General features: G+C 47.1%; 2 protein-coding genes, 1 long non-coding RNA gene and 1 other non-coding gene across 4 annotated transcripts in view; 3 read left to right on the top strand and 1 right to left on the bottom strand.

Moving 5' to 3' along the window:
* The window catches only part of LOC126025919 (uncharacterized), a 188587-nt gene that overhangs the window by 90483 nt on the left and 74831 nt on the right, over positions 1-23273 (top strand). The gene's annotated exons all lie outside the window — the stretch shown is intronic.
* On the bottom strand, positions 3694-3826 carry LOC126026395 (small nucleolar RNA SNORA51). The gene has a single exon (XR_007501681.1). It is a non-coding gene; the product is annotated as a small nucleolar RNA SNORA51 (small nucleolar RNA).
* LOC126025690 (uncharacterized) lies at positions 11888-14727 on the top strand. Its single transcript, XR_007501502.1, has 3 exons — positions 11888-12073; positions 13158-13263; positions 14630-14727. It is a non-coding gene; the product is annotated as an uncharacterized LOC126025690 (long non-coding RNA).
* On the top strand, positions 20090-22507 carry LOC126025684 (collagen alpha-1(XVIII) chain-like). Its single transcript, XM_049785487.1, has 2 exons — positions 20090-20333; positions 22365-22507. The coding sequence occupies exons 1-2, from the start codon at positions 20091-20093 to the stop codon at positions 22404-22406; spliced, it is 285 nt and encodes a 94-aa protein (XP_049641444.1). The 5' UTR covers position 20090; the 3' UTR covers positions 22407-22507.

Here is a 23273-nt window from a genome sequence, read left to right as displayed (position 1 = left end):
CTAATCTGGTGGGTATTGGGTGAATAGTTTCTCCCACTCAGTGGGTGGCTCTTGTATCCTGGGCACTATTTCCTTTGAGGTGCAGAAGCTTCTCAGTTTAATATATTCCCATCTGTTAATCTCTGCTTTCACTTGCTTGGAGAGTGCAGTTTCCTCCTTGAAGATGCCTTTAGTTTCAATGTCCTGGAGTGTTTTGCCTATGTGTTGCTCTATATATCTTATGGTTTCGGGTCTGATATCGAGGTCTTTAACCCATTTGGATTTTACCTTCGTACATGATGTTAGCTGGGGGTCTAAGTTCACTTTTTTGCAAGTGGCTAGCCAGTTGTGCTAACACCACTTGTTGAAGAGGCTTTCCCTGCTCCATTTAGGATTTCCTGGTTCTTTATAAAAAATTAGGTGATTGTATGTCTGGGGAACATTTTCTGAGTATTCAAGCCTATTCCACTGATCTGAGGGCCTGTCCTTATTCCAATACCATGTTGTTTTGATAACTATTGCTTTGTAGTAAAGTTTAAAGTTGGGGAAAGTAATTCCTCCCATATTCTTTTTCCCAATGATTGCTTTAGCTATTCTAGGGTGTTTTTATTGTTCCAAACGAATTTCAAAAGTGCCTGATCCACTTCTTTGAAGAATGTCATGGGTATCTTTAGAGGGATAGCATTAAATCTGTAATAATGCCTTGGGGAGTATTGCCATTTTCATTATGTTAATCCTGCCAATCCATGAGCAGGGTATGTGTTTCCATTTCTGCGCATCCTCTCTTATTTCTTGGAGCAGAGTTATAGTTTTCTTTGTATAGGTCCTTCACATTTTTAGTCAAGTTGATTCCAAGATATTTGAGGTTGTGTGGCACTATTGTGAATGGGTTGTTTTCTTAATGTCCATTTCTTCCTTATCACTATTGGTGTATAGAAAGGCCATTGATTTTTGTGTGTTAATTTTGTAGCCTGCCACCTTGCTATATGAGTCTATTGTTTCTAGAAGCTTTTTGGTAGAGTCTTTAGGGTTTTCTAAGTAGAGTATCATGTCATCTGCAGTGAGAGCTTGACTTCTTCCTTTCCTATCTGGATTCCCTTGATATCTTTTTCTTGCCTAATCGCTATAGCAAGTACTTCCAGTGCTATGTTGAATAGGAGTGGTGAGAGAGGACAGCCTTGTCTTGTGCCAGAATTTAGAGGGAAGGCTTTTAGTTTTTCTCCATTGAGGATAATGTTTGCCACTGGCTTATAGTAGATGGCCTTAACTATATTGAGTAAGGTTCCTTCCATTCCCATCTTGCTGAGAGTTTTGATCAAGAATGGTGTTGGACCTTATCAAATGCTTTCTCTGCATCTATTGATATGATCATGTGGTTTTTATTTTTCTTGTTGTTTATGTTGTGTAGTATATTGATAGATTTATGGATGTTAAACCATCCTTGCATTTCTGGGATGAAACCTACTTGATCATAGTGGATGATCTTCTTAATGAGGCATTGAATCATATTTGCCAGGTTTTTGTTGAGGATCTTTGCATCTGCAATCATCAGCTATATTGGTCTGTAGTTTTCTTTTTTCATAGCATCTCTGTCTGTTTTAGGTATCAAGGTGATGTTGGCTTCATAAAAGCTATTTGGAAGTGTTTCCGTTTGTTCAATTTCATGAAAGAGTCTTGCCAGGATTGGTAGTAGTTCCTCTTGGAAAGTTTGAAAGAATTCATTAGTGAATCCATCTGGGCCTGGGCTTTTGTTTTTTGGCAGACATTTGATTACCATTTTAATTTCATCAATAGTGATGGGGGTGTTTAGATATGCTACATCCTCTTCCTTCAACCGTGGAAGATTATAAGAGTCCAAGAATTTATCCATTTCTTCCAGGTTCTCATTTTTAGTGGTGTAGAGATTCTCAAAGTAGTTTCCGATTACCCTTTGAATCTCTGTCATATCAGTAGTGATCTCTCCTTTTTCATTCCTAATATGAGTTATCAATTCTCTCTCTCTCTCTCTCTCTTTCTTTGTTAGTTTTGCCAGTGGTCTATCAATCTTGTTTATTTTTTCAAAGAACCAACTTCTGCTTTCGTTGATCTTTCGGATTGTTTTTTGGGTTTCCACTTTTTTGATTTCTGCTCTCAGCTTTGTTATTTTCTTCTGTCTCCCTATTTTTGGGTCCTTTTGTTGAGCACTTTCTAGTTCTATTGTCATTAAGCTACTCAGGTAAGCTCCTTCTTCATTCCTGATGTGTGCTTGCAAAGCTATAAATTTTCCTCTCAGTACTGCTTTTGCTGTGTCCCATAAGTTCTGATAGTTTGTGTCTTTATTGTCATTTGTTTCCAGGAACCTTTTGATTTCCTCCTTGATTTCATTGCGGATCCACTGGTTATTGAGTGTGAGGCTGTTTAACTTCCAGGTGTTAAAGTTTTTCTTCTGAGTCCCTTTGGAATTCACAAATAATTTCAGAGCCTTGTGGTCAGCGAAGGTAGTCTGCAAAATTTCTATCCTCTTGATATTATGGAGGTATGTTTTATGTGCTAGCATGTAGTCTATCCTGGAGAATGTCCCATGTACATTGGGGAAGAATGTGTATCCAGGTTTCTGGGGATGTAGTGTCCTATATATATCCACTAGGCCTCTTTCTTCCATTTCTCTCCTCAGGTCTAGTATATTCTTGTTGGGTTTCAGTCTGGTTGACCTATCCAGTGTTGACAAAGCCGTGTTGAGGTCCCCCACAATTATTGTGTTGTTATTAATATTATTTTTCAGATTTGTCAACAGTTGTATTAAATATTTTGCTGGCCCCTCATTCGGTGCATATATGTTTAGGAGAGTTATTTCTTCCTGCTCTACATATCCCTTGATTAATATAAAATGTCCATCTTTGTCCCTTACAACCTTCCTGAGTATAAAGTTTGCATTATCTGATATTAGTATGGCCACTCCAGCTTTTTTATGGGTGTTGTTTGCTTGGATAGTTTTTCTCCAGCCTTTTATTTTGAGTCTATGTTTGTTCTGACTATTCAGGTGCGTTTCTTGTAGGCAGCAGAAGGTTGGATTGAGTTTTTTGATCCATTTAGCCACTCTGTGTCTCTTAACTGGTGCATTTAGTCCATTGACGTTGAGAGAAAGAATTGTCCTGGGATTTAATGCCATCTTTATATCGAAATTTGGTGTGTCTTTTGGTTACTCTTGTCTTAAATTAGGTCTTTCAGTTTTTCTCCTAAGACTGGTTTTGAGTCTGTAAAGTTTCTGAGCTGGTTTTTGTCTGTGAAACCATGTATTCTTCCATCAAACCGGAAAGTGAGTTTTGCTGGGTACAGTATTCTAGGTGAAGCATTCATTTCATTCAGTCTTGTCACAATATCCTACCACTGCTTTCTGGCATTGAATGTTTCTGGTGCTGTAAATCTCAAGGATGCTTGCTTGAATGTAATTTCCCGTTTTGATCTTGCTGTTTTCAGAATTCTGTCTCTATCTGTGGGATTCGTCATTGTGACTAGGATGTGTCTTGGGGTGGTTTTTCTGGGGTCTCTTTTGGTTGGTACTCTTTGAGCATGCAGGATTTAATCACATATATTCTTTAGCTCTGGAAGTTTCTCTTTAATGATGTTCTTGACTGTTGATTCTTTCTGGAAATTTTCTTCCTGGTTCTCTGGGACTCCAATGATTCTTAAGTTGTTTCTGCTGAGCTTATCATAGACTTCTATTTTCTTTTTTTTTTTTGTCCCCCAATTCACAATACATACCCGGCAAGGGGCCTGTGTTGAGGTGTATATGGGGTGCCTTTACTGTACCTTCTCTTTCTATACAGCCAGTGTAAAGAACACAGCCTTTGGTAAGATTTGGGAGGCCTTATCTTATCTTTTATTTATTTTATTTTTTTTTTCTTCAGAGCAAACTAAAGTTGTTTTTTTTTTTTAAAGTAAGAATTCATTTAAAGGACAAAATTGATTAACATAATGAGGTAAACTAATATAACATAATATAGTGACATAACATAACATATAATATAATTGATATAATAATAATACATGTAAGTCAAAGAAAATTTCTGATTAAAAACACAATTTTTTTTTTCATAATGGCTTACATATCTTTCACTGTAGTATTTTGGGTACATATTCACATTGAATCAGGGGAATACCCATCACCTAATATGTCCTCTTCTCAATCAAAAATCAAATATGCTGAAAATAGGCAGAGTCCTGTCTAGAGGCTTCCAACCTCAGTTTGAGAGAGGATGTGAAAAAAGTAATTAAAATACCACAACAATACACCAAAAAAAAAATATCGAATTAAATAACCGATAAGCACCACAGCAATAAAGACAGGCACCACACAATAATCTCGGTTCTGAAATCAATCATACTCAAGTGCAAAAAAGAAAGAGAAAGACAAAACAAAATAAAATAAAATAATATTGGAGACATCAACTGTAATCTCCACACCAAAATAAAGACGTCAAAAATAGATCATTTATTCTCCTCTTGCTGCTTTCGTGGTATGTGGAAGACTTCTACTTTATCTTGGATGGTAAAATCAGACCTGTTTCTAAAGATCTTGGTGGCTGTGCAGATCAGGGAATGGAGTTTATGAAGTCTTTCTTTGTGGTTCTAGCAGTTATGCTTCTTCAATGTCATTTTTTTGTTTTTTATGTGTTCTAGGTGTTTCAGAATAGTGCTACCATTCTGTGTTTTTCTTTTGTCTTCTGACTTACTTCGTTTAACATAACATGATCTAGGTCCATCCACGTTGCTGCAAAGTCTGTAATTGTATCATTTCTAACTGCCATGTAATATTCCATTGTATATATGTACCACATCTTAATGATCCATTCATCTGTTGTTGGACATCGAGGTTGGTTCCAAGATTTGGCTATTATACTGAGTGCTGCAATAAATAGTGGGGTGCATACGTATTTTGGAATGAATGTCCTTCCATCTTGGGGATATATGCCTAGGAGAGCAATTGCTCTATTTTCATCTGTTCCCATTTTTTTTTTTTTTTTTTTTGGTTTTTGGGCCACACCCAGTAACGCTCAGGGGTTACTCCTGGCTATGTGCTCAGAAGTTGCTCCTGGCTTGGGGGACCATATGGGACACCGGGGGATCGAACCGCGGTCCGTCCAAGGTTAGCGCAGGCAAGGCAGGCACCTTACCTTTAGCGCCACCGCCCGGCCCCTGTTCCCATTTTTTGACTAATTTTTCCATTGTCTGTTCATTTGCTTTAAGTTTTTTTTTCCCAATCTCTCCTGCTGTATGGAATTGTTATGTATCTCATCTTCCACAGCACCAAGTCTATTCTCAGTTTCTGATACCCTGTCCCAGAGCTTATCCATTTTGTCATTCACTTCGTTTACTGAGTTTTTCAGGCCTGTTGACATATTATTTTAGTTTGGAGTTTTGTGATTTCTGTCTTCATATTTTCTTGGTTCTTATTAGTGTTCTGTTCAACTCGATCCATGGTTTCTTTGAGTTCATTGAGCATCTTCCATATTGATAAGTCTAAGTCCTTATTTAAGAGGTTGATTAGTTGGTTGGTCATTATCTGGTCATCATAATTGTCATCTTCATTCTCTATGTCTGATGCTGGCCTGCTTTATTTCCACATTGTCACACTTGTATTGTGGGTTTTTCTACGTGTTGTGGTGGTATTCATTGGCTAAATAATGCAGGCAGCACACTCCTCTGGCTCCGCCCTTTCTGGATGGGCCGACTTGCCTCTAAGGGAGGGGAGTCCTCCGTGGATGAAGCCTCACACAGGATCAAATCTTAGGCCCGAGCACGCAGCAGAGAAGACAGTCTGGAGAGAAATGCTTGCTTCTGTGATCCAGCACAGTTCTTAGTGTGATTTTTTCTTCTTGTTGCGATGGTGTTCTTTTCTTAGAAAAGTTCTTTTCTTAGAAAGAGCCATGTAGCATGTAGCACGGCCATGCATCCTTTTTTTAAAAAAATGGAAGATTTGTTCCTAATTTTTACTTTTCCCTAGGTTTACCCCTAGTATGGGGCATTGTTGTGTATGTAAATATTTTAGGGGATTACTATGTTACTCACCCTAACCTGATTGGTGATTGTGCCCTACCCTAGGGTGTGACCTGGCATTCTGCCCCCACCTAGAGTAGTACCTTATTCTGCTTCCACCATTGGTTGGTATCTGATCCCACCATTGGGTAGTACCTGATTCTGGGGGATAAAAACAAGGGTCTGTGGAAGGCCGGGGCTTTTTTGCTGGAACTGAGGCTGAGTATTTGGACTTCAGTCTTGTCCACCGAATAAAGGTAATATTTCCACAAGCCTGACTGTCTGCGAGCTGTTTACCCGTCGTTTCACCCCAGAACCATCGGCTAGACAGGGTGGCAGATGCGTGCTCCGAGCTGGGAGAGAAAGGCCTCATCCTCCATCAGTCAACCTCTTCAGGGGCTGACTTACAACAGGGCATTAGCAAATACTGGAGGCTCTTCAGGACCCAAGGGATCTGACTCTGCACCCAGGGAAACACAAGCCTCACAGCAGGAACTACTGAACCTGGACACAGGCAGTTTATCCAACAAATGCTACCAACTCTTGCTGAAGTAAATCCTCAAGTAATAGCACTTTTCTGTTTGTGTTTTTTATTTCTAATGTTAAAATTTTTCATCACCCCCCATAAGAAGGGACAGTGATAGTACTTTGCTGTGTAATGAAAGGCACAATATTAATATAATTCTCACAAAACAGGTCACACAAAACTTGATAAATGTTGCATTAAAGGAGACTTGAGTGTAGACATTATAGAAAGTGTTACAGGCATTGTGAAGAAATGCAACTACTCAGTGCTTAATGTTTAGAGTTGCCTTACAAAATGCATTTTTGGTCATCTTCCTTAAACAGGTTATTTTGGGAAAGTGACTTTAACAGTTTTATAAAAATGTGTCAGGGAAGGGAAATAAAGAAGGACAGAACTAAATATAGAAGCCAAAGTCAATGACAATAGAATCAAGGGACATAAACTTGAACAATCTAAACTGAAAGGGGCCTGTTATACTGGCAGGCCAGGGAACAAAGGGTAGTGGTATAGGATGTATTCTGGTGCGATTTTGGAGGGAGGTTAACATTGGTGGTGGGAATGATCCTGACTCATTGTATAACTCAGACTCAACTATGATGTTGAGTGTGTGACCAACAGTCAGCTGTTGGTAACATTTTTTATTAAAATAAAATTTAATAAAATGTGTCAGAGGAATAGAACTTTGGTTATAACTTTGAGAACACACCAACCTATCTAGCTTTATTTTCTTTTTATGTGGGGCATAAAACCTCAGTGATATTCAGAGATTGATGGCTGGTCGCTTCTATGAGAAACGAGAAAATATTGGATGTAAGTTGAATGTTCCTAGAGAAAGCCCAGCTCTTTATACCTTTATTAGGTTGGGATTGTGTTTAAAAGCAGTTGAGTTACATTAATGTGATATTTGTGTTATTTAGAATGATTTTTCACTCTAAAATGAGGATATAGCTTTCTTTTTTCTTTTCCCCTTTTCATCAGAATCTAAAAGTGAGATTTCAACAACAACTGGAACAGCTCAGTGCAATGGGAATTTTGAACCAAGAAGCAAACTTACAAGCGCTAATAGCAACAGGAGGTGATCTGAAGGCAGCTATTGAAAGGGTCCTGGGCTCCCAGCATCATAGCAACATTTCTGTGTCTTGAAAAAATGTAATATTTTTTGATAATGGCTATTAAATCTTTAAAATATCCAGTGTATTTCATTTTGACTCTTGGCATTTTTCTTGGTTTAGAAATAAGCCCAATATAATTTTAAGGTGGAATGCCATAAGATGTATGGAGGTTTTGGTGTGTTTTGGTTTACGACAGTGGGAATCAATGCTTTTTCGTTTAAGGCGATATCAAACCCTTCTGTATTTATCATAATTAAAAAAAATCACCTTTTAGAGTTGAGTGAACAAATTCTTGTCTTGCATCTGTGCAGTTTATTTGCCTTTTCAATATTAGCCTATGGCAGTGATTTATATAGAATAAAAGCATTAACAAGAAGCACATTACCTGCACTCTATAATTTGTGGTAAAATATTGCTTAATGAGATTTTTGCATGTATACTTGTGGACAGAATGCTGTAAGTAAGATTTACTACTGAGAGTTTTTGCTTTTGTTGTATACACTGTAGTTCTGCACTTTGGGACTGCATTTCTAGAAATAAAGTGCAATAGATTATCTGGGCAAAATACTTATAACCAAAACTAGTAAAACTCAGGAAATTGAGTGTTTCCTTATTGTATAGAATCTTATGGCATCTTTGATAAACATCTCTCAGCCAAAGTACCAGTTGATTAAGATTTGTTGAAACATAGGAGAAAAGCTGGTTTCTAAGGACTTTCATTGTACTAAGGACATGATATAACATTGGTTCAGCATTCAGAGATTGACTGTAAATTACCTTCATCTTGAGGATGGAAGGAGCACTGTGGCATAACTTAAAAGTGCATTTGCATAGGACTTTTCAGCTCTTTCTGTACGTAGTTTAACAAGCATTACAATTTATAATTCAACTGTTGCTTTCACTGAAATTGTCTGATGTGTCAGTTATTTTTAATTACCACATGAAAATTGAACTATGTAAAAATTGTTTGGTTTATTCATTTTTACATACCAGGGAGCCCATGAATTTAAATGACTTGCGAGCTACTTGTTTTGGAAGTGTGTTGGTAGTTTCATGAAGAAATAGTTCCATATTGTGCTTTTCAGAGCCTTGGGAGGGAAATGGGGGTTGGGGGTTGTGACCTATCCTGGATTGGGGCAGCCTAAAAGTACTCGAACAAGATTCTGTTTAGGGTTGCTGTGCATAGAGTATAGTGAAGAAGTTTCCAGGAAAGAAAGAGTCGTTTAAACAATATGGAGTCCATTTGGCTGTTCTAAGAGCCTTTTGCTTTGATCCCCAAAGATCTGGTTTTGGGGTAGTACATTCCTTTAGGACCAATTAAAACATGACTTTGTGGGTCCTGAGAGATAGCATGGAGATAAGGCATTTGCCTTGCATGCTGAAGGATGGTGGTTCTAATCCCGGCATGCCACATGGTCCCCCGAGCCTGCCTGGGGCGATTTCTGAGCATAGAGCCAGGAATAGCCCCTGAGCACTGCTCGGTGTGACCCCAAAACAAACAAACAAATAAAAAACATGACTTTGGGCCAATAATCAATTGATCTGACTTTGTTTCAGTATTTTCTTAGCTCGTTATATTCTTTGATGGACAGTTACAGGAAATTAAAAAGTTGAAGTATCTGAAAATGAGTTCAGGCCAATAAAAAAAGGAAAACACAAGTGGATTTCCATTACTCTGTATGTTGCTTACTATGAAAACATGTCCAGAGATCAGGTTGCCAGCAGCCCACGCAGTTTTGCTACTTTACCCAGGCAGGAAGCAACATTGGGAAGTCAAGGTGGACTCATGGCTGGAGAAAGGGGTGTGGATGGTTTTCATGTGTCTGTGCTCTCTCTGCCATATGCTGTCTGGTTTAAAGAACTGTTGTGATGGTTAATGGTGGCAGACTGTGATTGTTTAAAAAAATCCTCAGAGGAAAGCATCATTGGACATTTCTACTTAGCCAAAGAGCAGACAAACTTTATATGACACATCCTACAATGCTTACTAAAGAAATCCTTCTGAGACATGTTCTGTTTCCTAGAGTAGGTAATAATGATTGGTGAGTGTTCATGTGTGTGTCTTATGTGACTGTGGTTTGTGAAACTGTGCTGTGAGGCTGTGGGGTGTCTGTGTGACTGTGGGGTGTGTGACGGGCTGTGTGTGTGAGTGAAGGGTGAGATTATGGGTGTATTGTAGGGAATGAGGTGTGATTGTGCTGGTAGTTTGCGGTTGCGGTGTATGATAGTGGTTTGTGACTGTGGAGTGCTGCGATTGTGATATGTGACACTGTGGAGTGGGATTGTGGGCCATGACAGTGCTGTGAGACTGTGTGATTGTGCCATGAGATTGTGCTGGTGTGATTGTACCATGAGATTGTGCTGGGACTGGGGTGCCTGTGTGTGATTTTGAGGTGTGACTGTGTGTGAAATGGTGGGTTGTGTGTTCCACAATCCCCAGAGAGGTAGAGGGATCCCGATGGCCCCAATCCGGGTAGGGCAAGAGAGACACAGGCCCGGCAACAATTCCAACGCAGGAAATAATCCACACACCTTTGGGAAGCGATAGCAGGCCAGAAACTCCCACCGCAAGCTGTTCACTCACAAGCCAGTCTTTCCACCACTTGGAACCACGAGCCAAGAGGGCGGCTGCCCCTCCAGACCTCCAAAGCAGCTTTTCTTGGGAAAAACCAAGCCCACCCCCAAGGGGAGGGAAAAGAGCCAGATGAGGAGGCCATGGGGAAACATCTTTGGAACATGTAGACCGAAGAACCAATGGATCAGAAGGCAGTATAAGGACCACTATTGCGGCCACAAGGCAACATGAGGACCAACCCAAAGGCCTCCACCAAGTGTGCTGTGAGACCGTCGGGTGTCTGTGTGCGACTGTGGTGAGACTGTGCTAAGACTGGGGTGTCTGCCAGCATTTCTGGGTGTGATTGTGGGGTGCGATGTGCTGCGCCCAGCTGCATGGTGGTCAGGACGGGAGCTGCTACGTGTGCTGCGGCCCTCCTGCCCCCTGTGCCCATCCTGGAGGCGGCGTCTGTGGGGTATTGTGCCGATCCCCTGCCTCCCCAGCACCCATGCTCTCTCCTCCTGGGTCCCCTTCCCACTCGGACAGACGTGCTGGGAGGCGGGGAAGGGCCGGCAGCAGCCACGGCCCTCAGAGCCACGAGGCCCTTCATCGTGTGCTGGGCCGTCGGGGCAGGGACGCGGGTCGCATCCCCACTTGTCATCTGACGGAGCCTGCAAGGAGAGCCGAGATGAGGGCCGGTCCCTGCGGGGCAGAAGGCCTCCCCGTCCCGGTCCTGTCCCCGAGTCGCTTCCGGCTTCTCTAGCCCACAGTCCGCCAGTCTCTGTTTCCTAGGCTCCGCGGGAGCGTGAGAAAGGCTCTGGCGGGAGTTTGGCCGTGGCCAGTGAGTGGGCGCATGCGCGGTGAGACTGCTGGGGGCCTGGTCGCCGGTTGGGCGGAGCGTCTCAGGGGGCGTGACCCTACTTAGCGCTGGTTGGGCGAGCGTAGGCTAGGGGGCGTGGTCTTGTTTATGCAGATTGGGGAGAGTGGGGAGTGCCCGTGCCCATGCTAGGCGCTGGTTGGTCGCGGGGACGCAGGGGCGTGACCCCCGTGACACGCCATTGGGTGGGTGGCCGGGGGCGTGCCGTGCTCGGCGCTGATTGGCCGGCGTGTTGCAGGGGCGGCCACTGTCTCCGGGCGGGTGGTGCGGTCGCACTGCCGGGCGGGCTCGGAAGACGAGGAGGCGGCGGCGGCGGAGGAAGGTCCTGCGCCTCCTCCCCGTCCGTCGTCGTCCGCCCCCGAGGGCCGCGGGGTCCTGCGCCAGCGATCCTGGTGGACGGAGGCCTTCGCGGAGGACGAGTGGATGCGGCAACAGGCTTCCACAGGAATGGGCACGTTTACATTAAGGCAAGGGACTGTCCGAGGGGACAGGGAGTCCCGTCATGAAGGAATGCCGCCTTGGTTCCTTCAAAGTGCGAACGATCAACCTGCATTCTTGGTTTTCCAAAAGGGTTTGCAACCTTGGAACAGAATAGGTTTCAGTTGGAGCCCGAGGAAAAGCAAGGCCAACTTCTCACACATCAAAGTAGTTCCTGGCCCGAGGTGTCATGGCTGGTGTAAGTTAAGGGAGAGGGAATCCTGGTTTCCTTTCGAATAACAAAGATCCTGAACCTGAGGGAGTCGTTTTCTAGCTAGGGCTAAGACACACTTCCTAGGATCTGGTAATAGAAAGAGATAAAACTTAGAAAGGGGCACAGAATCATCCCTAGTAAAATGCCTAACTGGACACTGGCCGAACCTGTTTGCTAGCAGGTATTCAAAGTGACAGGGAAAGTCCCCGAGGCAAAGTCATCCTGCTGAGGTTCTCAAAGACAAGGAGAGAAGACATTGTCTTGAAGATGCTCTGGTTTGACTTGGCCTTTGGAAGGAAATAGGCTGACAGAAAGAGAGGTAGCTGGCTGGACTTTGCAAGTCTTTGGCACTGAAACTTCTTATGACTGCACAATGACTGAGGCTGAATTTCTGTAGTTTTGCAAGGGAGGCAAAGCCAAATAAAAGGAAAGAGAAATATAATGTCACTGCCATGTATATATATATTAGAGAATATAGCCAGTAATCCATGCAGGGGTTATGATTGACTTCTCCAACGGGCCTTCTGGCTGATATATTTCTTGGGGGGAAATCAGGCACTGCACCAGGAAAGCCAATAGACACATCTGGTGTGTGCTTCCCTTAATAATGGAGACATCCATGTTGCACGCAGTGACACTTGGGTGTTGTTATGTTTTTTCCTTTAAATTTTTTCCGCTCCAAAGTGCCGGTTCCAAAGGCAGGGTCCGCGGAGCACAGCCTTCAAGCACAGCTATGTGTATTGATATGCGTATTGTGCCCTCTGCTGTGGCGTGGAGTTCCGGGGTCCTCCACTCTACCCGGGGTCCTCCACTCTACCCGGGGTCCTGCTCGCCTCTCCTCCACACAGGGATGAGGCCAGAACAGACCTGCTTGGGTCCTGGTCGCTCCCAGTTTCTTAGGACCCTATTGTTGTCCGCCATTCCTCCTAGGGACTTGACACTTCTCTTTTCTCTGTTTCCAGACACACTGGTTTTTCCCCTCCTCTTTCCTGCTGCAGATGCTAGATCACATTTGGGATTTCGGGGTGCTGGCATTTGTTGCGCAGGATGAAACCTCCTCCTGTCCCGCCTTGGTCTGAGAGCTTCCAAGGTGGTTATTGCTGTTTGCTTTCCTAGGATCCCAAGTTTGGGGATCCTAGAATTGGCCTAGGAAAAGTTCTGGAGCACAGCCCTGTCTTCCGAGTGCTACCTGAAGCCCACACTTGAGTGTGTTTTTTATCCTGGATGCTCTGGTTGCCTGTATTCATTGTTTCCGACATTTTCTTATAACTGTTCTCGAAAAGGAACAAAAGGTTTCAGAGACTTGTGCATCTGTTTGAGAGTTTCCTAGTCTTGGGAATCCAGAATTCATGTATCTTTTATTCCTTTGGTCTCTTATCTTATCTTATCTTATCTTATCTTAGGGAGGTGAGGCTTTTTTGAACACAGACATAAACATCTTGGGATGGTTTGCTGCTGGAATAATATCTCTGCTCCCAGTCATCATTGTCATAGGAAATAATGCAGTGGGTAAGCACATACATCCTTTCTGGAGCTCCTAAGGTTTTCACTTACTTGTTTTCACTGTAAAAGATTCCGGGGGGGGGGGGATTCTGCAGCTGGTCAGTGCTTGCTTTGCACGTGGCTCACCCAACTTTATCCTTAGCACCCCTTATGGTCCCCTGGTTACCACTAGGAGTGAGCCCTGAGCACCTCTGGGTGTGACTCAATACCCCCTCCTCCCCCACCCAGTTTTTGTTTTTTTGTTTTGTTTATTTTAGGGTTAAATTTGGAGGCGCTCAGGCTACTACTCCAGGTTCTGGACTTGGGAATCACTCCTGGGACCTCATGGGATGCCTGAGTCGAACCTGTATCAATTGCACGCAAGGCAAATGCCTTCCCTGCTGTGCTATCACTTCAGCTCAGAATTGCTTGTTGATGGAGAGGACTTAGTCTCCTCTGATAACACTGGCTGGCATGTCATTCTCTGCAGGAGCTCGTGGAGAAGGGAGAGGTCAGGACCTTTGGGCTGAGGGCGCTTGCCAGCGTGCTTTGGCTTCCTTGCATTCTGGGCCTGTGGTGCATGCAGGGGCAGAGGTGGCAGGGGCTTTCAAAAGGTTGTCTGTAAAGAATCACATAGTTGTTTTAGCTGTTTTCTTTCGGTAGGGGGCACATCTGCAATGTTCAGAGCTGATTCCTGTTTCTGTGCTCAGGAATCTGGGGGAAAAAAGCCCCCAAATACCCACATAACAGCTTGAGCACAATGTTATAGGGTTTTACCACATTGAGGTCAGTTGCTGGGTGAGCACAGGTGGGATTCAGGAAGGTCCTAGAGCTCCAGTTTACCTCCTCTACTTCAGGCTGAGGAGAGGCCCAGTGGGCCAGGGCATAGGCCAGTCTGGCACCGCGGGTGTCCTGAGTACTGCTGGTGTGACCCACAAAATTGATCACAGAGCCTGCTTCCTCCTCTGACTCGGCAGAGATTTTCGAATACTGGGTCCTGCTCCTTGCACTAGCATCCTGGCAGCCCCGGCTGACCCCCTTCTGCAGAGCGGAAGCATGAATGTGGCTGGTTTTGAGGAATCCTTCTCTGGCCCCCTGCCTTGGCCCGAAATTGTGAGAGTGGCAAGAACGGATGCTGATTGGGTGGAAAAGCACTTTTCAAAACCCTGTATGGACCCAGGGAGATATCATGGAGGTAGGGCGTTTGCCTTGCATGCAGAAGGACAGTGGTTCAAATCCCAGCATCCCATATGGTCCCCTGAGCCTGCCAGGAGCGGTTTCTGAGCATAGAGCCAGGAGTAACCGCTGAGCGCTGCCGGGTGTGACCAAAAAAAATAAATAAATAAATAAATATAAAACCCCAGATGCTGATGGCTGGGAATTGTTCTTGTAGCCCTTATGTCCTCGTTCGTCATGAACTTGGATGTCTGGGAGCAACTGGGCTGCGCTGAGCTCTGGAACCAGTGGTGTCGGCCACGGACATCCTGCACGTGTCCCCCGGCAAGGTCTTCTGCATCATCTACCACCTCTAGTCAGATCCCTTAGTATGTGAGCTGGGCTGGGTCTGGTCACATCGGGCCTGGCCCGGCCAGGTCACCTTCAATTGTCCGTCTCAGAAATCAGAGCTTGGTGGCGGTATGGTACTTTATAAGGAGCAAAGTGTCAGCCGTTCGCATCCTCATCCCCCCAACATTACTTTAGCTGTGGCAGCTGTAGAATAGATGGTTCATTTTCCTTTGTCTTTCTTGTTGTCATATTCCTTCTTCTCCTCCTTTCTCCTTCCTCCTCCTCTTCCTTTCTTCTTCCTTCTCCTCTTCTTCGTCCTCTTCCTCCTCCTCCTTCATTTTCTTCTTAGCTGGGGATTAAACCCAGTCCTCACCCTGAGTTTTGTGGTTCTCTGGCTGTCAGTTTGCGAAAAAACAAGTTCATTGGAGGAAGCAGGGGAGTGTTTGCTTTATCGTTATTTACCTGGTATTAGCTCAGACACTCAGTTGATGTTTGTCCAACGGGTCGTTCCTTGATGCATTCTCCACTCAGCTTTGCGCAGAAGTGGATTTGTCTTGATTTACTTTGGGGGAAGGTGGGGCCAAATTTAACAAGAAACATATACATAAGAGCAAGAAGTGATATTTTTAGTTTTGAGAGTCTGTTAGGTCAATCAGGATGCATTTGGTCCCAGCTGCAGACTCTGATGTCTTCTGTTCCCAGGCAGTTTCCAGTAGTCACAGCTATCAGTGTGCATTTGCAGGATCCTCTGCATTCTGCCCTGGGGGTTGAGTCTGCCTCTGACTTTGTCAGTCCAGGCAGGGGACTCCTTCCAGGCAACGAGGCAGTTCCTGAGTTTTCTTTCTGCAAATCTGCAAACTTAGTCAGCTGTTAGTGTAAAGAGGGCAATGATATTGTTGCTTACTCTTTTTTTCTTGTTGTTTATTCTTATGTGGTCCAAGAGAAAATTTCTCTAGATCTGTATTAATTTGAATAGCCTAAGCATTTCAGGGAAACTACACTAGAGATTCTATCATCTTAGAAATATTACAAAGGGAGTGTGGGCAAGAAGGTCCATCCTCTGTCTTGTTCAGAGTGGCAAAGGTCTGTAGTTTCTAACTATAAGGATGAAATTTTATGCTACTTTGACTACAAATGATGCAATTGACTGGTTTGTTTCTGCAGTTCCAATTTCTGAAAAAAGTCAGAATAATTAGACAGTGGAATATTATTTGAACCGATCAGGTCCTGGAGGTGCAAGTGGTTCTCTCTTTGGAAGGACAGAGCTATCTCTGAAATGATAACAGAAATAAAGTGAAAGCTTCATAGCATTATTTATTTCAAAATTATTATGAAGCAAGGCAAATTTCTTATAGTTACAATATTTGAATGCATTTTATTTATAAGTAATTAATAAAGGAGTGGTAGATATATGGTTATTTTTGAGACTCAGAAATATAATGAGGAAAATAAAAGACGCAAAAGTGTTTGCCATATTGTAGTTTTACAAGTCTTCATAGATTTGGCTATACATAAGACTATAAAATTATTCTATACTTAAACATTTTCTTATAATTAAAGAAAATCACATAGTTAACATAAATGATTTTAAAATATATGTTTTAAGATAAAGGAGGGCAAAGTAAGTAAAACTTTTGAAAGAAAATAGGAAGAAAAATTTAAAAAATAAAATGGAAGACATTAAATAGCACATATATTGTGAAAATTATTAATGTAGAAGATTACTTGTTACCTGAGAATTTAGGCATTCGTGTGAAGACACACTACCAGTCTTATTTAGGGAAAGCTCTTTAATGCTATACAAGTGTTGCTCTGTGTAGAATAGGATGTTATTTATGGGGTTCTGCATGGGGCTGGATGATGGTGAGATTGATGGAGAGGCCTTTCTCTGCCGGCCTCGGGCCATGCTCCTCCAAGTCACTCCAGCTTGCGGGTCTGAGGGTTCAAGATAGCCATGAGGAAATGATCCACAGACAGTATGGTTTCAGGAGACATCAGCTTTATTCAGACCTTAGGCACCACATATGGCTCCTAAGCTTTTTTTATTCTTTTTTTTTTTAATCATTTTCTTGTTTATTTGGATGAAGTGCTTAATTTTTTTATTATAATTTAAATTTTATTTTATTCTTCTTTTTTTTTTTTTTTTTTACTAATTTTTATTGACCAAAGTCAAAATGGTGCCCTCCATTATTTCCCCCTCAATTTGTGAGGCAGAACAAGATGGTTCAAGTTATGTGGTTCTGTTTGAAGGTAAGAAAAAAAGAAAAGAAAACTAGGGGGGCAAAAATTGAAACACAAAAACCAGGAGAAGTCCTTCTAGAGACTATAAAAATCAGTTTCAGAAAAGGGAAAAAGGAAGGAAAACAAAACATAAAATAATAAAAATAATACAAAAAAAAATCAGACCAAAAGAAAAGAAGACCCAAAAAGCACCACAGCAATAAAGACAACAACCAAAAAAAACACTAACCACGGTCCCGAAAGATAGATGAATGAAACTAAAAGGAAAAAAAAAAACAAGAAACAACAATTACAAAAATTAATTTGTGCTTTTTATGTTTGTTTGCATAGGCACAGAAAAATTGGGGAGATTTCAAACCTTTTTTGCTGGTTCCATAGTCAGCCCTGTCATCTCAACCTCTTTCTGCCATCTGTCTTCCTGCTTCTTCTTCCTTCATCTTCAGCTGAATCTTTGAATCAATCCCTTCTGCCTGCCCCTGAGGCAATCCCTTTTTTTTTCTTTTGGTGTTTGGGTCACACCCGGAGATGCTCAGAAATAGCTCCTGACAGGGTCAGCTCAGGGGACCATATGGGATGCCTGGAATCAAATCACTGTCCTTCTGCATGCAAGGCAAACACCTTACCTCCATGCTATCTCTCCAGCCCAAGGCAATCCTTTTGTTACCTACCAAGGATCCCTACATAGGCACCTAGGCATGAATGCAGACACCGCAGATACACATGTAGTAGCAATAGAAACACATGTCCAGGCATAGAGGCACATGCACACGTTTGAACATACCAAGACTTGCATGCACCATAGACATGCCAGTACACACATGCACTCATGCCACCAGACACGTGTAGACGTGCATCACAGACACACGTGGAAACACCACCAGCATGTGCACAGACACATGTACAACATGCACAGTGTGTGACCCACCCCTCTCTAGCTGCGTACGGAGCAGCCAGTGACAATGTACTGGGCACTCCGTCCACTCTCTGGTCCACCTGATGTTTGGTCCCTGTCGTCCCTGTGGCCTGGTGGAGGAATCAGGAGGGATCAGGGGGTGCTAGTAAGTCAGTGGCTTCCCTCCCGGGGCGCACGGGGGTATGTGATTCCTTCTGTGAAAGCAAGTGCCCTCCTTCAGGTGTGACTGTCACCGGGAGGCAAAGTGGGGGTCTTGGCCTCCCTGCAGCAGCCGCTCTAAGATAGGAGCCTCTGCCTGGTCTGGCCCAGGCGACATGCGAGCCGAGATGCACCTGCCTTGCCCGTTCCGGTGCTTCACGTGTTCGGGCCATGCTCATAGCTGCCCCCCACAGGGGTGGTGGCATGAGTGCATGTGTGTACTGGCATGTCTACCCTGGCCGCCTTGGCCTACTTTGTGGCACCGCCAAGAGTGCGTCTGACCGAGTGTCACAATGTCCTTTGCTGCCTCTATATGCTCGTCAGTCCCTGCAAGGGTCACGGCAAGCGGAGAGGAAGGTACAGAGTCCCCACAGGTCCCTCCAGGTCAGCACCCGAGGACTCTGCCTTGCCGGGTCAACGGAGCACTGACACCCCAGCCTGAGGCGGACTCTCACCCCCCCAGGGTTGGTGGGCCCCAGTGAGGGTCGTGGGCTCTGCTCAGGGAGGGGGACAAACTTGCAAACCCATTTGTTCCCATGCAGGCGAGTCACCGTCCATCACGGATATGGGGTTCACCTGCCCTTCCTCAGGATGTCTCGGGGGTGCTATGCCACGGCATCGCTCCTCGGTGGTCTCTGGTGGGTCACTGAAGTGGCAGTTTTGTCTTGGCCAGAACTGCATGCAGAGCTCAGGGAAGAAGAGTCTTCTGTGGCGAGCCTGGTAGACTCTGGTCAGGGTGGGGGGTGTCTCCCTGGTGCACATGGCGGTTTCGGCAGCAGGGAGTCAGAGTGCAGCCTTAGTCATCAGACCGAGTGCAGCCTTAGTCATCAGACCGTGATGGTGGCTGGGACAACAGTCCCTCGGCACCCTGGGTCCTCCTGCCCGTGACACTGCCTGTGAGCCGGGTTGGATCTTGGGGTCTGCTTCCAGAGACCTCACTTCTATCACGAGGTCCAGGCCAGACTGTGTGTTTTGGGGGTTCGTGTGCGCAGAGGTGTCCCTCTGCCCTCGGTCGCTGCCGGGGTACAGGAGAGTGTCCCGTGCCTGTGGGCTTCAGGGACCGTGAGCTGAGGGCGTTTGTGGCGCGGCTGCTGGCCGGCCTCACTCTCTGGTGCCCTCAGCCTTGTCTTGGTGCATTGGTACTGGCTGGGGTGGGGGGGCGTCATGCTCACCCCAGTCTCCGGAGGAAGTGCCAGGATGCTCCCTTGACACATTTTGGAGCTGTAGGCGCTTTGTCTGCGCCCCAAGGCGGAGAGGTGCTGTGCACAGTCCTGCCAGCTGACATGCACACCGTCACAGACACTCCGCACGATCACCTAGTCACATGTTACACACCACAGTCACACACAATCCCACCCTCATTCGTAGTCACAGCCCAGAAACAGTCGCGGACCTGCACCGCCACTGTCCCCCAGTCACACACCGTCAGTTACACACTGTTGCTCGGTTACACACGCCATCACTCAGATGCACACACATGGTCCCTCAGTTACACACACGCCCCCCTCGGATCTACACAATCACTCCTTACACACATGCCGTCACAATCACACACCGTCTTTAGTTGCACACGCCGTCGCTCAGTTCCAGTCACACCCACCAGGCCTTCCCAGAGGGATCCAAGAGGCTTCGGCAAGAGGTGCCCACCCTGGGAGGCGAGGACAGTCCTGGGTCCCGTCCGTGTCCCCCACCTTCCCTCCAGGCACCCCGGCTGTGCCCATGCTCTGTGGGGTCCCCCGGGGGGCATGGCGGGGCGAGTGTGGGACAGACGTGGGGCTGAGTGGAGGCCAGCGTGCGCGGGAGTGTCCCACTATGTCTCTCTGCCCGCAGGTGCACCGCTGCAGGTGCCAGCCGGGGAGGATCCTGCTGTGGGCCCCGCTGTGGTCTTCCGCCCGATGCCAAGGGGGGACAGGCGGCTGGCCGCTTCTTTGCTGTGGCTGCGGCCTGACTCCTAGCGGGCCGGGCTGCTGTTCACCGGCACCGATGCGTGCAGGCCATGGTGGCCTTTGGCGTCAAGCTGGACGCCGTCCCCCAGGACGTGCATCTGCTCTACCCGGAGCCGCTCCTTTCCCTTTTCCGGCCACGGGGTGTGCCTGGCGCTGAGCGGGTGCAGGCTCTGGGCCACGCTCTTCGTGGACTGCATGGAGGTGCAGTGACCCTCGGGGCAGGCCTGCAGCTCGAACCTGGTGCCGGCCTCTTCCTGGCACAGGTAGGAGCCCATGACTTCGACAAGTTCCAGGTAAGCGGGTGGGGGTGCAGGGCCTGGGGACAGGGCTGGCGGCCACCTTGTCACCCACTAACATGCCCCACAAGAGAGGTGCCCGCCAGGCACCAGGCATTATGTTAGCATAACGGGTAGGGCGTTTGCCTTGCATGCTGCTCACCCGGATGAAACCCCACCGATCCTAGGGTCCCCCAAGCCTGTCTGTCAGGAGCACCCTCTGAGCACAGAGCCAGGAGTGGCCCCTGAGTACTGCTGGGTCTGGCCCCAAATAAAAACAAAAGCAAAACAAAAAAGAAGACATGAGGGGCCAGAGAGATAGATAGCACAGTGGTAGGGTGTTTGCCTTGCATGCAGCCAACCCGGGACAGCCCTGGGTTTGGTTCCCAGCATCTCATATGGTCCCCCGATCCTGTCAGGAGCAATTCCTCAGTGCAGAACCAGGAGTAAACCCCTGAGCTCTGGTCACAACCCCAGTTGTGACCCAAAAAACAAAACAAAAGGAAACCAAAAAGCAAGAGATGAGCTTGGAGCCTGGATCCCCCAAGACTGCTGAGCTGCCCAGTACTGTGCAGGTTGCTGGGTCCTGTCAGACGAGGGTTTGGTTTGGAAACTGCCTCCGCCAGGCACCCAGAGGTGGCCCCGGCCTGCGGGGTCAGAGGACAAAGCTGGAGTCTTGCAGCTCAACCTCGAGCCCCTCTGGACCCCCGCTGATCCCTGGCTGGCCATGGGACACAGAGTGAATTATTGCAGGAACAGATGGGGCATTGCCTGTGTCCACGTCTGTGCCTCTGAGCACTGACTTTTCCCCACCATGAGCTGGGACCAAGGGGGCCAAGATGCTTGCAGGGCTCTAGGGTTCTGTTGCAGCCACAGCAACTGGGTGGAAGTGGAGAGCCTTGGGGTTGAGCGTCAGGCTTCAGGGGGTCCCTACCCCAGGCTGGAATTAACAGATGTGGTTCTGTCTGGGGAGGCCAGAGTCTCCCATGCCCTGGTCCCAAGACCTCATCTACTGCCCCTCTGTTGAACCTAGGCTGCTGTCTTAAGGGACAGAGGGAAGACCTGTGACATCCATGCATGTCAGGTACAGGACAGGCAGGGACAGACAGCAGATAAGGACAGAGGGACCTGTTATTGACCTCCTCACACCCTCCAGGACGGGGACCAGGAGCTGACCAGGGCTGGCACTGGAAGGCTGAGACCACAAGAGCCCGTGGGCCACCCTGGAGAAGCTTGGGAACCCTGGGCGGGGCAGCCTAGTCACAACTCAGGAGTTGAGGGGTGCCGGATGTGCCAGTAGGCACAGGGACCCATGACCTGGCGCGCCTGTGTCACGCCTCCATCCTGGCTGCTCCCCGGCATCCTACAGTGCTGACTCCTGATCCCGCCCCCTTTGGGACAGTCTTGCCCCCCTTTAGAGGGGCAGGTGGCCAGGAACTGAGCTGAGCAAGCACTTGAGGGTAAAATGCCTCAACATGTGTGTTGATGCATGTGCATACGTGTCCACACCTATGCACAGGGAGGTGTGGTGCATGTTTGTTGCTGAATGCATACCTGCACCATACGCACATGGAGGCACAGAGGCAGAGAGGCCACCGAGGGTCCCATGGCCGTGGGGGTCAGGGGGGTCGGACACTTCTGTTCTGGAGACTTTTCTGCAGGCAGTGGCGTCCCCTAGTGGCTCAGCTGGACGTGGCCGGGCACCTGAGGCTGAAGGGAGAGAAGGCCGCTGGGGAGGGGTCGGAGGCATCTCAGAAGCAGAAGGACCAGCAGGATCAGCAGGATCAGCAGCAGGACCCTTGGCTAGGGGTGCCCGAGGCTGGGAGGCTGCAGAGCGGAGCCAGAAAAGCCTCTGGCTGCACTAGACGTGGGGGTCTGACTGGACGTGAGGGTCTGACTGGATGTGGGATCTGGACGTGGGGTCTGACTGGGTGCGAGGGCCTGGCGTGGAACGTCCTTGCCCCTGGGACCGGCCTGCCTGAGGAGCCTGCGCCGCTTTCCTTGGTGCTGTGGAGCCGGAGCTTCAGCTGGAGCCTCTTCTCACCACAGCCAGAGACCCCTTTCTTGTTTAGGGGACGATCGCAGAGCTGAGGATCCGCAGGGACCCCCATGTGACCCCCAGCTCTGCCTGGAGGACGCTGAGGACGACAGTGATGAGGACGGGGTGAATACTGGCCCAGCGCCGGACTGAGGGTCTCTGGGAGATGCTCTTCGGGCCCTGGGGACCATTGACTAGCGAGCATCCAGGAGCCTGACCCAGAACGTTCTATGGAAGCAATGTGAAAACCAGCAGGGTGGGTCGCGCCAGGGTGACACGCTGAGCAGACGAGCATGAGGCTGAGCAGGGGTGTGTGTGTGTGTGTGTGTGTGTGTGTGTGTGAGTGTGAGTGTGAAGGAGAGAGAGCAGGTGATGTGATCGCATGAGTGGTTGTGGGTGTCGGGCGGGTATATGGATATGTGTGTGGGTGATGAGCAGGACGAGGGTCCCTGAGCTCCCACGCAGCACACCGTCCCACAACTCAGTAGCCTCCACGAACCGAGCCCTCGGAGGCCTAGACAGCCCGGGCCACAGCAGCTCCACTCGTGCAGCCGGGACCCGAGGTGGGACCTGGGAGGGACAAGTGTCCCTGCGCCCGCAGAGTCCTACTGCCGCTCCCTTCCCTGGGTCTTTTCCTCCGAACTGGCCTCCCCATGGCCACATCGCACAGACACCCCCTTGCCCTCCCCTCCAGATCTCGTCCCTGGAACCCAACCTCCCCGACACTCCCCGGTCACACCTCCACCCTTGGGCAACACCCTTGGCCGACAGAAGATTCCAGAAGCGAAGAAGTAGAAGAAACAACGTGTCTTCAGTGGGAGGCGAAATGCTACCCTGGAGTGGTGTGAGTGTCGCGTGCATATTGTTGCATGTGCGCCTGTGAGTGTGGATACACGTGGGCGTGTGAATTGCACATACAA

Source organism: Suncus etruscus, chromosome 13 (assembly GCF_024139225.1).
Source record: "Suncus etruscus isolate mSunEtr1 chromosome 13, mSunEtr1.pri.cur, whole genome shotgun sequence".
NCBI classification, from domain to species: Eukaryota; Metazoa; Chordata; class Mammalia; order Eulipotyphla; family Soricidae; genus Suncus; species Suncus etruscus.
Note: the sequence above shows the minus strand (reverse complement) of the source record. Positions and strands in the feature narration are given on the sequence as shown.

Excerpts from the sequence above, each read along its gene's own strand:
- LOC126025684 (XM_049785487.1), top strand. The coding sequence starts at position 20,091 with ATGGTGGCCTTTGGCGTCAAGCTGGACGCCGTCCCCCAGGACGTGCAT. Across the intron at positions 20,334-22,364 it reads ATGACTTCGACAAGTTCCAG|CCAGAGACCCCTTTCTTGTT; the intron begins GTAAGCGGGTGG and ends TTCTCACCACAG.